The 13,776-nt window shown below is 46.4% G+C and overlaps 1 protein-coding gene across 2 annotated transcripts in view; it reads left to right on the forward strand.

Moving 5' to 3' along the window:
* The window catches only part of GALNTL6 (polypeptide N-acetylgalactosaminyltransferase-like 6), an 849,045-nt gene that overhangs the window by 817,973 nt on the left and 17,296 nt on the right, over positions 1-13,776 (forward strand). For both annotated transcript variants that reach the window (XM_004682397.2, XM_012724993.1), the window contains exon 11: positions 8,432-8,548. In XM_004682397.2, coding sequence (XP_004682454.1) covers positions 8,432-8,548 — 117 coding nt within the window. The remainder of the gene's footprint in view (positions 1-8,431; positions 8,549-13,776) is intronic.

Genomic DNA, 13,776 nt, shown 5'->3' on the forward strand with positions numbered 1-13,776 from the left:
ATAAATGGCTACAATTGTGATCCCTGTCATTTATCAGTAACGAAATTAGGAAACAACCATTTTTCTTTATTTAAAGGGAAATTATTACTATATTATAGATTGAATTATGACCCCTTACCCCCAAATTCTTATGTTGAAACCCTAACCCTTTGAGAGTATATTTGGACATAAGGTGTTTAAGGAGGTAATTAAAACTAACTGAGGTTTTAAGGTGGAGCCCTAATGCTAGTGTCTTATAAGAAAAGAATCCAGGCACCTGTATACACAGAGAAAATACTATGTAAAGTTTAGCAAGAAGGTTATCATCTCCACGTCAAGGAGAAAGGCCTCAGAGGAAGCCATACCTGCCAAAAACTTGACCTTGGACTTCGATCTGGCAGCTGTAGCTGACTAATACATTTTATACCAAAAGCATGCCAGGTGCCAGGGTTGTAGAAATGGTGAAGCTATAGCTTTGCCCACCCCAAGAAGCCTCATGGGTTCAAGGCCCCTGTCCAAAACAGAACCCAGCCCCTCGCCTTCCAAATCTTGGGCTTGCCAAACCTCCACGTGAGCTCACCTGCACTATTTACGTTGTACAGGTGCCCAGACCCACTAGCCCAGAGCTAGACTAACGCCAACGTGCTTTACAGCCTCTCAATTTGTTCTGGTTTGCTCTATTTTCAGAAATAAGTAATCATTCTTTCCCAGAGAAATAACTCTTGGCTTTGTAAACCCAAAATTTATATGACAGTCTTAGCAAACCCCAACCAGTTCGGTCTCAGAATTACCACCCACTGAGGCTGCATGTTAATTCCGCTGGCTGAGGAGGATGATGCAAACTGCTTAGATTAGAAGTAGATGTGAGACTGTTGTTCGGAAGACTGATGATCATTCAAGCATTTTAAGAGTGTTACACTAACTGTTGGCTAAGATGGTGGCCCGGTGCAGAATTTCTGGTGTCACTGGTTTGGATAGAGTATAGTTGCTTTTTTCTGAAAATTTTAATCCATTTTCCTTATTAATTCTGCATGAACTTCCCCTGCCACAAACCCAGCGATGGAGGGCTTTGGGGTTTACTATTCTGTTCTCTAATTGTTTGATATTGTAATGGGAAGTAAAAAGGGTATGGAATATTTTAACTACTATTTTCTATTTTTACTACTATTCTTGCATATTATACTAAGCAAGAATTTGCTCCTTTACAAAATAAGAAATACAATTTCAAAATCTAAGGCTCACAGAGAAATATTGCAGGAAAATATTTATCTGTGAAATACCAAATAAATATTATTGCAAGGTGGCGTTCCATCTGGGGCTTGACATTTCCACCTTTTTCACTCTTATAGATGCAAGTCACCCCTTTTAACAGCTCATTTGTAACAGTGATGACATCTAGAATAGAAAAATTCTGGCCTTGAATTATGTTGCTTGAAAATAAGAAGCATTGGCTGAACTTCCTCAGAGGGGTGGCTGTTAAACCCAAGAATGAGTTCAAGAGAATCCACTTCTCTAGAGAACTTGCAAAGCCTGAATCCCCACGTGTCCAGGGATTTTGCTGCGATTCTGCCCATGGTCACAACCTTCTCAGAATCAACGCATGATTTTGATTTGCTAATCTTCATTAATAGTCCTGAATTTTACAAAAGATTTTACCATCTCAGTGTTAGAGAAGCTGTAAACCTGCCCACATTACAAGATCTCTTGCCCACTTTCTAAGAATTTGGTTGGTTTTCTTTTTCTTTTCTTTCCTTTTTGCTTTTTTACAATTTTTTTATTTATGTATACAAGAACTGGGCACAGACCAGAGGTGGGGATGAAGTGAGAGGATTCACCAGAGACAGAATGGGGAGCAGAACAGGCAGACCTACTGAAATACACTGCTGAGGGGAGCAGCGAAGAGACAGGCGAGGTCTGCTGCGCTCTGTGGGTCAACTCTAGGACTGGGGATGGAACCGGTGCCGCAGTGGCTGGCAACAGCTTCACAGTTCTGAGCTTTAACACGCTGCGCCACCAGGGCCCCAAGTTACATAGTTTTCAGTGTCTGAGGCTACTGCCCTTGACTTTGGGGATAATGATGGGAGTTCATGATTATACAGAAACTGGGGCGAATCTAGATCATCGCCATTCCTAGATGAGCATGGCCACTGGGAGGAGGGTGTGTATCCATAAAATAAGACTGTAAGGAAAAAAAAAAAAAAGACAGGAAAGCTAAAAGTGGAGACATAGTTCAAACGCGAGAGGCGTGCCCAGCACAAGGAGGTTCCCTGGGGAAGACCGTCAGTGCCATTTTTTCAGTGGTGGAGCCGAGGGGCGGTGACAGCCGCCTCCATCGCGCGGTCCACCGGGGTTTTCTCCCCACAATCGGGGTTGAGATGGGGCCGTGCTGCCTCCAGCGCACAAGCCAGCTACCCCTGGGCTGGGCTTTGCCTCCCAAACAGCACTCTGTGGCCCAGCTGACTTCAGGTTAGCGCTTCCGGTAGAAGCCGCTCTCCGCAGGATCCCAGAAAGCTCAGGTGAACGTATCCCAGAACGTCTTACTCTAAATGCCTTTCCTGATTTCAGATACCCCTTTAACAAGTTTCCCAGTAGATAGTCTTGAACTCTCGCTGAATAAATGAATAAATCATCCATCAGATGTCATTTTCTCTCGTTTCCAACACTTATAATTTACTCATCTGAGTTTCATCAATTGCAAGGAGCCAAGAAGCACAAATCAACCTGTTCATCCCCTAAGCTACTCTTTTCACTTAAAAAAAAAAAAAAAGTCCGCTTTCTGACATACATAGACTTTGTCTCCTAACGTGTGTGGAAGTCACACCACAGTCTGTCTCCTGAGCTCTTCTCAGCCATTGACTTATTGACCAGCACCCATCACACTACAGCTCTATTGCAACCACAGGCTTCTGACAGGGTTGTGCTGAAATATGTCCTTCCTCAACTTATGAAATGACAACACCAACATTAAAGGGGGAAAATCCAAACGGGGGGTGGGGGGGTGGGAAGAACCACAGTCACTAAGAATTCAAGGGTAAACTCTTGTGTGCTCAGAAAAACAAGATTAGTCCATATTCTGGGCTTTGCGGAGACACTGGCTGTTGAAATTAAAAAGAAGCCTATTGTTAAAAAAAGAAGAAGAAGAAGAAGAAGAAGAAGAAGAAGAAGCCTATTGTAGCCAGCTAGATAGCTCAGGACAAAGTCATCCCTCTTCTGTTAGGTTCTAACTTTTCAGAAAATGGAAGTATTTTAAAATTCAGACTCTAAACCCAGAGTTTCATGCAAAGGTCAGGAAGCGACTTCTCCTTAGCCCCCACGAGGTCCCCTTGAACGACCCCTGCATCTCCCCACCATGCGCGACCACCCACCCCTGGCAATCTTGGACCTTTGTGACTTGATATCACTTCTGTATCCCTTGACTTGGCAATGAGCTTTACCAAAGTTCCTGAGCAATTAAATGACTTTATTTCTAATCCTGCTTCACCCTATCTCTCCAGTCACACTCCACCCCAATCATAAACCTGGATAGTTCTTTTCTAAACCCAAGGATTGCATCTTTACTCTCCATAACTCCTTTGATCTCAGTTTAGAGCAATTGTGGGGTGCCACAATTTAGCAACCCAAATTGCACTGTTCTGGCAAACCAAGTGTAACTATCGCCATGAGGGGCGTGAAGAATGTGATTCTGGGTATCCGAGGTGTTACCCGCCCTGCCCTCTACCTTGAATGACCTTGAACGAACAACTTGCTTCCCAGAGCCTCAGTTCCAAGGGTGACTCGGAGGTGTGAAATTATCGTAGAAGCGCCCAGTTTAGGATGAAGTAGGCACTCTACCTCCCCTCTTCCACCAGGAAGCGTTGCTTATCTTAACCCAATAACATATGACGTATTTGAGACTATCCTGGTGGCACAGGGGGTTAAGTGGCAGCTCTATGAAGCTATCCACAGCCATTACAGCATGAGTTCCATCCCCGGCCAGGGAGGTGACCCACAGGGTGCAGCAGACCTCTCCTTTCTCCCCTGCCGCTCCCGTCAGCAGTGGACTTCAGTCGATCCACCTGTTCTGCTCCCCACTGTCTCTGGTGAATCCTGTCACTACCCCTGCACTTCCAGCCTACACCCCATAAATAAATTTTTAAAAAGAAATGACATATTTATATAAATCTCCCTTTACCTACTTGTGAAAATCAAATTATTTCTGAGAGTTAACCAATATATTATAAGTTGTATTCTGATGCTGTATACATCTCACAAACCATACGAATAATACGTAACCTCAAGTAGCAGGACACAGTTTTAGGAAACAGACCGCTGGGAGCAGAACTCACACACAGCTAAGGCCTGATGGTAATACTTTTTCCATGGGCTCAGCTTTCTCCTGCATAATATAAGCAGGATTCTGAAATGTGTAGCCGTAGTAACTCCCAGGGCAAGAGCGAGGTGCCAAGGCAATTACATTTATAGTGAATTCAGAGAAGGAAAATATGCAGAAGAGAGGAAGGAAACCTCTGTGGGCATAATTTCAAGGAAAGGGAGGAGATGGTCTCTGCCAGCAGTCACTGGGCGCCGCCAGCACGGAGCAATCAGAGAGGGAACAGATCTGCTCTGGCAAAAATGGCGAGATGACCCTGAGGCAGACCCGTCCACACGAAATGTAAAGGTAAAGACATCACTGTGTGCTTTGTATTCATATACTGTTCTTTTTTTCTTTTTAAGATTTATTTGTGCATGCAGAACTGGGGTACAGGCTAGAGGTGCAGGGGCAGTGACAGGATTCACCAAAGACAGAGTGGGGAGCAGAACAGGCAGATCATGAAGTACACTGGTGAGGGGAGCAGCGGGCGGGTCAGGAGAAGTCTGCCTCGCCATGTGGGTCACCTCCCGGGCAAGTGGGACCGAATTCATGTAGAAGCAGCTTTAGCTTCTTAGTGCTGTGCTTTAACCTGCTCTGCCACCAGGGAGGGCCCTCATATACTGTTCTTAGCTTCTAAAAGCACCTCACAATTTCTTCATCTGGGGTCTCGAATGAATGAGGACAGCGTTTATCTGGAATTCTACACTCATGTCTCCCCACCCCAAAAGGTTGCTTCTTCCTTCTTCTTTTCCCTGGTATATCTTGCCAGTCCCTGCCAAGCTTCCTGAAAGACAATCAGGCACTGGTTGACGCTAACTTTCAGCCTCCAATTTTTTTTTAAGATTTATTTATTTATGCATATAGAGCTGGGGTACAGGCCAGAAGTGCAGGGGCAGTGAGAGAATTCACCAGAGACACAGTGGGGAACAGAACAGGCTAACTGAGAATGTACCCTGCTGAGGGGAGCAGTGGGTGGGTCAGGAGAGGTCTGCTGCACCATATGGGTCACCTCTGTGGCGGGGACCGAACTCATGCGGAAGTGGCTTTAGCTTCCTGGTGCTGTGCTTTCACCCACTGCACCACCAGGGGGCCTCAGTGTCCCATTTTCTTCAGCACATTCATCAGATTTATCTACGGAAACACACTGCTGAGGGGAGCAGTGGGTGAGACAGGAGAGGTCTGCTGTGCCATGTGGATCAGCTTCCTGGCCAGCCTGGGATCGAACTCATGCCGCAGTGGGTGGTGACATCTTGATAGTGCTGCGTCTTTAACCCCTGCGCCACAAGGAGGACTCACTTGTCAATTTTCTTTAAAATTAAAAAAAAAATTATCTCAATGATTAAACAAGGATGAAAGTCCATTCTACTGGCATTTTATTCTCTGCTTTATTTTTGACGGCGCCGTGTTTGTGAGCAAGAAAGAGGCCACCAATTTGCACTGAGGGGAGAGAAGCAAGATGCTTGCCATTAATCCTGGGTCCAGGTGCCGAATTCGTCCTCTATTAAACTCTCAGCATTTCCTCTCTGGCACAACTATTTGCTGAAATTTACACAGATGTAGACAATTACGCCTTTGAAACTTGAAATTTGGCTCCCAACGCAGTTTATCCCATTGTCTCTACAGAGACCATCTGAGTGAGAATTTACAAAATTCAAGAGTTTGGAAAATGCTTTCCCACAGCGCTGCCAGAGCTGTCTCAGCTCACAGCATTCAGAAGCAAAGCAAGGCTCTTTGAAGGGCTGCGGTGCGTGTCCACGGCAGGTTTGCCAGACATGGCCCCTGCGCCCCGGCTTGCACAGGGTCCTTCTTACGCCGTCCCCCTTGTCCGCGGGCAGAGGTCCTCCAGTAGCAGAGCTACGCCAGCGCACCGCGGAGGGCCAGGAGACGGGAAAGTGATAAGCACTTGCTTTTTTCTCTCTAACCATGGCTCAAAACTCCCAGGATCGAGCAGAGAGCACCTGCAGAAGTCTTTGGCATAAGCTGATACTGAATTTCTAAGAAGAGTGTGTCTGCGAGTTTAATGGCCCGAGAATGAAAAGCGAGCGCTGTCCAGGGTTCTGTCCCGCGGCTCCTGGGCGGCGGACGCTTTAGAAAATGGACACCAGGGACTCGGATAAGATCAACAGGAGCTTGTTAGAGAGTCTGTGCCAGGCTCAAGACAGTGAGAGCAAAACCAAATTTTTCAGCTTCTGGGTGGTTCCATTTCTCCAAAGAAACTGTCGCACAGCAGAGAGTTGATTGTACTAAAGATCTCTTTATTTTTTGAGCTTGGTTCTACAACTCCTCCAGCAAAGTTCTGCCCTGGCGCTTGTTCTAGGAAGATGAGCCAGTCAGGAAGCTCTCTCACACCAGCCAAGTTCTTGCCCATCTTTCGGGATTTTTTGAACTACCAGGAAAAGAGGCGCTATCCTCTTGCAAAGGGAGGGAAGCAAGCAGTTCCCCTAATTCAAGATCAACTGCAGAGCCTATGGGTGCCAGGAACATAAAGGCAGAAGGCTTCTTTGTAGCCACTCACAGTTCTGTTTGTTGTAGCAACGGTGTCCACAGCTTTCCCTCGTGGCCAGAGAGGTCTGTACGCTGCACCAACTTAAGAACCACAGTTCTACATCACATCCTACCTTGCTTCTCGCTCGCCTGTCCTCACGGCAGAGCCCCTGAGAGTAGCGGTCCCCTCGTGGGAGACCACCCCACATTGCCGGCAGAGTCCCTAGGTGAGGGGAGCTATCCCTACACTGTCTCTCTCCTAAGCGGCATTCACCCTCTCCTCCTCCAGCATGCAAAATGCGAAAGAGCTCCCACCACCAGCCTCCAGACATTCCTTTCATAGGACCCAGGCTATTTCACATGAACCTTCTTTCAGCCTCCTGGCACCAACTCCAGGCACTTTACCCTACCACAGTTCTGGGCAAAAGGCCCTCAGCCACTCTGACCGCTGGTGCCCAGCTCTCCTTGTTCCTGTTCTAACAGGACCTAGAGGGACATTATAATCCCAACCTATACAAAGGTGGAAAAGGGATCAAGGGAACTGGGCTCACGTAAGCACTCGCCCACTATGCACAGTTCCCACCCCAACCGCGGGAGGTGGTTCTGGTGCCCTGGAACCGGGGAGTCCTCAGTCGGGAAGATTTGATGACAGAACTGTGTCTACATGCAAATCCTTTCCACTGCTACTACTTCTCCCAGCCCTCACTATTCAGGTCTATATATCCGCGTTAACACAATTAGACCCAATTGTTCTCATTCTGCAACTTTGCAAAGTTCAGACTCGTTGGCAGGTCTCCTTCCAGTATGAGACTGCCCCCAACGTGCTCCCTTTCTGTTTTGCTGAGTCTAGGGTGACGTTTAATTCATCCTCCAGGAGAAACGCTACAGCATGATGACAGGCAGAAGGACGGGGTCCCCACATCCTCACAGAGCCTGCTAACCTCAGGGTGTACTCTCTTCCACCCTTCACCAGACCCGCATCCCCTGCCTCATGACAGCCTCTCTCCCAGCTGAGGCTGTAATGACAGAAGATGCTTTGAAGCAGGAAAGTGACAAACTCCAAGCTCAGAACTACCTGCAAAACAAGCCCATCCCACAGACGTCTTGAGCTCTACGTCTTGAGCTGCTTTCTCAGACATTCCTCTGGTGCAGCCACCTTCTGACCTTTCACAGTTAATTTTCTGGTGTTTCTTCATAGTGGCATATAACTTGAGGGCATCACTTAACAATCACATCATTGAAAAAGTAACTATCCAGGCCCTCCCTGGTGGCGCAACAGGTTAGGACACCGCACTGCAAGCTAGCAGCAGCTGCTTCAGTGCAAGTTTGATCCCCGGCCCTGGAGGTGACCTACATGGCACAGCAAACCTCTCCTGACCCGCTGACTGCTCCCCTCAGCAGTGTACTTTGTCGATCTGCCTGTTCTGCTCCCCACTCTGTTTCTAGTGAATCATCTCATCACCCCTGCACCTCTGGCCTGTACCCCACTTCTGTATGCATAAATAAATAAATCTTTAAAAAAAAAAAAACAAGCAACTATCCAATCTCGACAGAGACCACCGGGAGCTAGGGTCAAGAAGAAACACCCTCGTGCTCATTTCTTTCTTCTTTTCACAGATTCGCAACGTGGCGGCCAATCTCTGCGTCGACAGCAAACACGGAGCCACGGGAACTGAGCTGAGGCTGGACATCTGCATCAAGGACGGTTCAGAAAGAACTTGGTCTCATGAACAGGTATGTGAGCTCCCAGGAGCACAATGGCTGAGGAGGAAGGCGGTACAGAGAGGAGAAAGTTCTAGGTCTGAGGGCCTCCCTGGTGGCGCAATGGGTTAAAGCACAGCACCATGAAGCCGGCTGCTGCTGCTTCAGTGCAAGGTTGATCCCCTGTCAGTGGGGTGACCACATGGCGCGGCAGACCTCTCCTGACCCGCCCGCTGCTCCCCTCAGCAGTGTACTTCGACGACCTACCTGTTCTGCTCCCCACTCTGTCTCTGGTGAAGCCTCTCACTGCCCCTGCACCCCTGGCCTGTACCCCAGTTCTGTGTGCATAAATAAGTCTTTAAAAAAAGAAAAGGAGAAGAAAGTTCTAAATCTGAGCCAGGGTGAGCACCTGGGCTGTTACTCAACAGCTCTACACTTAAGTGAATCACTTAATTTCTCTGCATCTGTTTCTTCTCAGAGAAGTTGGATTCATCCACTGAGATCATGAATAAAGACGCTTTCAGTAACAGAAAGGATGGTAGAAATGTTGATGATGACCCTCATCTTGTGTTTCCTTCCCCAGAATGATCATTTGCAAACCATGAGAGGCCTGCAGAATGCTATGAAATTCTTCCAGCTGAATTTCATGGTTTTAATGAAAGAGCCGTGGTGGCCAATAATCCTACTTCCCCCTCTGCTGAACACACAAAAGAACACTTGACATACAGAACTCTGACTTTGCAGCAATTTGCAATGTTACACCCATGGGCAACTTTGAGGCAATGGCACCCCAACATGGACTTCAGGGGACACCTTGAAGCCATGTATTGCCTTTGATTGAAAACCATTTCAAAGCAACTCAGTTTGTGAAGTAAGGTGTGAGTCCTGAGCCACTTTGCAACCGGATATTACTACAGAGGACAAAATTGTGTCCGCCCTTTGTTAGTGTTTTAAACTTTAATTATAAACGATTTCAATAGAGAGGCAGAAGGACAGGATAGCAGATGTTTGGACTCGTCACACAGATTAAACAGTTATCTATGCCACAAGCAGATTGGCTGATATACATTGCTGAGGAGAGCAGCGGGCAGGTCAGGTGAGATCTGCCATACCATGTGGGTCACCTCCTGGCCGGGGACTGGGGATCGAACTCATGCTGCAGTGCCTCCAACAGCTTCATAGTGCTGTGCTCTAACCTGTTGCACCACCCGGGAGGGCCCGCCATATTTTTTAAGAGAATAAAAATGTACATCTGCATGAAGCTCCTCCTTCCAGCCATCCCCCTGCAGAAGGGCAGAGTTCAGGACAGTGTTTCCTGCCTGTGTTCTCTAGAACTGTCCATGAGAACCAAAATAAAAGTCGGCACTCAGTTTCACTGAGGCATCCATTCCTTCTCTCCTATAGCTGTGTACTTCCAGCGTCCATCTTCAGTAGCAAACTGATAAAGGCCCGTTAGGGCCAACCCAGGGACCCTGAGATTCTGCCCCCACCCCTAGGTACGCCCCCTCCCTGCCCCACCTCTTGCCTGCACTACAGAGCAGAGCGGCCCTCTTGGAAAGGAGCCCTAGACCAAATCCACAGCACAGTCCAGAATTGTCAAAATCACCGGAATTATCATCATGGAACCACCACTGACCATCCGCTCCCCACTGACCAGTCCTCTTGGTGTTCTAGAAGGGTGTGGGCCTGCAGTCGACTATGGGTTTTAGACAGTTTGACTTGTGTGGGCTCATGAAGTTCTTACACCTTCCCAGACCATTGCCAACAATAGAGCAGCGCCTTTCACGCTTAGAGCAGGCACAGAGTAAACATGCCACCCTTGTGCCATCTCACAAGACCCCTGTCCACAATCCCTGTCGCCAAGACCAACCTAGAAACTTATCTTAGGTCCCAGGGAACTTCCAAATACAGAATGTTAGTTATCATTCACTCAGATAGACCCTGAGAAATGTGTTCACATGCAAGACAGATTCTAAAGAGGAGTCAGGTTTTCAGTTTTCACTGCTTGGAATAAAACGCCAGTGAAGGTTCACTTGTGTCCCCCAACTCCTGTAAGCGTCAGAAAGATATTATAGGGGCATGATAGTGGCCTGTTACCAACAAAAAGCCATTCTGACCTCAGCCTGGGAACAAGAGAGATTTCAGAGGGCTGCAAGACTTTCATCTAGAGCAGAAAGGATATTTTATTTATTTTTTTAAGATTTATTTATTCATATAGAATTGGGGTACAGGCCAGAGATGCGGAGGGTGAGAGGATTCACCAGAGACAGAGTGGGGAGCAGAACAGGCAGATCGAGGAAGTACACTGCTGAGGGGAGCAGCGGGCGGGTCAGGAGAGGTCTGCCACTCCATGTGGTCACCTCCGGGGCAGGTGGGAATCGAACTCATGCGGAAGTGGCTTTCGCTTCTTAATGCTGTGCTTTAACCCGCTGCGCCACCAGGGAGGGCCAAAAGGATATTTTAAATAGGAGCATGTCAAAAGGAAAACTTTTCATCAGCTGGCTAAACTCTCTATGGCTGCTATTCACTTTAACCTGGAAATATACTTAAGCCGCTGGTGGATATAAAGTATGCATATCTGAGTTTCTGAATCAGGACTAACTTCTATCCCCTGGAAAGTTCTATAATGAAAAGGGTACTAGGATTAACATTTTTTTTTTGACAGCTAAAAAATGATTATAAACAAAACAACACTGCCTACATGGCTTCTCCTCCTCCCCTTCCAGGTTAACTTGCAAAAATCTATGACCTGTAATTCAGGAAACAGTCACCGGAGGGCAGCACTAGACAAGTAGACAACTTTAACACAGGCACAGAAAGAACAGTTCATGCGGCATTCTGAAAAGATTTCCGGTCTCTAGAGTCCGAAAATCAGGTTACAGAGAGATTAAACAGGATGGCAGCAGGTTAAAAAAAAAAATGCATGCGTGCCATGTATTGACTTGGAGGTTAAAATATTACAAGCTGCTTTTTTTTTCCAGTAATAAACTATAAGCTTTTCTCAGTGACTAGAAGAAACATTCTTTTACATTTTGATTAAAATTCCCACATGAAAAATGTATATCAGGACAGGAAAATTGTAGGCATTCTTTTTCACTCACATTCATTCAAAATCATCTATTATAACACCTCCCTTTCCCCCAGCCCAAAACAAATGGCAAAAATAAAATACAAATGAAGAAACAAAATAGTTACATGGAAACTGGAGGAGCGTCCAGGGGAGTATTCTTATAAGAAAATGTCTTTTCTTGCATAAACCAGGGGTAGGTAATTTGGCTGCTATGAATAAAACCAAAGTGTGATTCATTTCTCCAAGACGGGACCTTAGCTCTTGGACACCACTGTCATATTCTATACTGGCTTTCAATTTCTTTAGGGACCAAGAACAAAAAAAAACCTAAGACTGGGAGGACTGCACAGAATGCCCCCCAACGGCCACTGTGAATGTAACTGAGAGAAGGGAGAGAGGAGGATAGAGCCCTCCCTGGGCCAGCTGGCAGCCGCAGGCTCTGGTTTCCTGTGGGGAGGAAGCACGGTGGCAGAACAGGGCCTGCTGGGAAGCAAATGCTCCCTTTCCAAGAGCCAGAGAAGAGCTGAGCAAGCAGAGATGGAAGAAGCTAGCCTGTGTGTGTGTTGGTGGGTGGGGGATTCTGGGTGCAGAGTCTCACTCTCCCAACAGATACAGTAACCCCGATCTCTACAAACCACACAAGGAAATAAAATATAATACCCACAGAGAAGACAATAGTTCCCATCTTCCCCAGTCAAGTAGCAAGATTAAGGTAATAAGCGAACTTGCAATACCAAGCCTAGTGGGTTTATTCATATCAGACACTGGAGACCCAGGCGGCTGTACACAGATAACGAATTGCGTGTGGTTCTGAATCTATGTTTAAAAGTATCACTCAAAACAGGGTGGAGAAACACACCAATTGACACTAAAATCGAAGGATTTTAGATTGAAAGACAGGTGTTACTGTCCAGGAAAACTGAGTGAAATCTAAATAGTTCTGTCAGTAAGGAACAGCCCAAGGGCAGGAGACAAGCCATGAATGTCACAATAACATCACCCACTACAAACAATGGAAATCCTTTCATCAGCTCCTGGTTTCCGCTTTGACAAGATTGCACACAGGAAGGTGTACCTAACAAAATGACAGGCTTAGAGACTCGTTGGTTTGATATGGCTACTGGAATAAAGGTCTACAGAAAGCATGGCAGAGATATAAGAGAAAGAAGTTTTAACTAATGGTAGGTGCAGAAGAATAAAACAATGGATATAATTAAAGATAAGACCTGGGATTCAGGAAAATCATACAGAAGTCGCTAGTTACAGGTCACAGCATCAGTAATGAGAATCATGCATGAAACGCTGAGATGACTGCAAATTAACAGTCAGTCTACAACCCTAAGAATGATTATTTCACTGTAACAACAAACCTAGAACAAGAAAGAACAGTCACTTAGGGGTGGCCTGAGATATAAGTAGGACAAATTCTGAATAAACCTATCCTGTTCCCTAATGTTTGCCACAATCTAACGATCTGTCAGACCAATAAGGTCCATTTAATACACACTAAGAAAAAGTAAGAACTAGGGCCCTCCCCGGTGGCGCAACAGGTTAAAGCATAGCACTGTGAAGCTCTCCGAAGTTCCTGCAGCACGAGTTTGATCCCTGGCCAGGGAGTTGATCCTATGGCGTGGCAGACCTCTCCTGACCTGCCCGCTGCTCCCCTCAGCAGTGTATTTCAGTACATACACCTGTTCTGCTCCCCCCTGTCTCTGATGCACCCTCTTACCCCTACACTTCTGGCCTATATCCCAGTTCTATAAGCATAAATGAACAAAATCTTTAAAAAAAAAAAAAAGTAAGAAGGGTGACTATAAAAGGCACTGAACTTCACTCTGCGCCCGCAGAGTGCTTCATGAGAGACAGTGCCAGATAACAACTCTAGTCCCTTCAGTTCTGACCTTCTGCATACAATAATAATAATAATAGAGACAGAAAGAGAGAGAAACTGATCATGATTCTGGCACCTCCAGCAATATTTAGAAGGCAAAAAGGCAAGCCTTGGAGATTCTGCATAGATGAAGTGGGTAAAGACCACAAAGGCGTAAGTCTCCAAGGTTGACAAGCTGATCGGTATCTCCACCAAATAAAACACAATGTAGGAGGAAGAACAGGATTAGAGGGGGAAAGTCTATATTGACTTGGGTTGTCCATGGGAGAAGCAGCTGGGAGATCCTACATGCTTAGACAC

The sequence above is a fragment of the Condylura cristata genome, unplaced genomic scaffold (genome assembly GCF_000260355.1).
Source record: "Condylura cristata isolate star-nosed mole 26May11 unplaced genomic scaffold, ConCri1.0 scaffold00014, whole genome shotgun sequence".
In the NCBI taxonomy this organism is placed as follows: domain Eukaryota; kingdom Metazoa; phylum Chordata; class Mammalia; order Eulipotyphla; family Talpidae; genus Condylura; species Condylura cristata.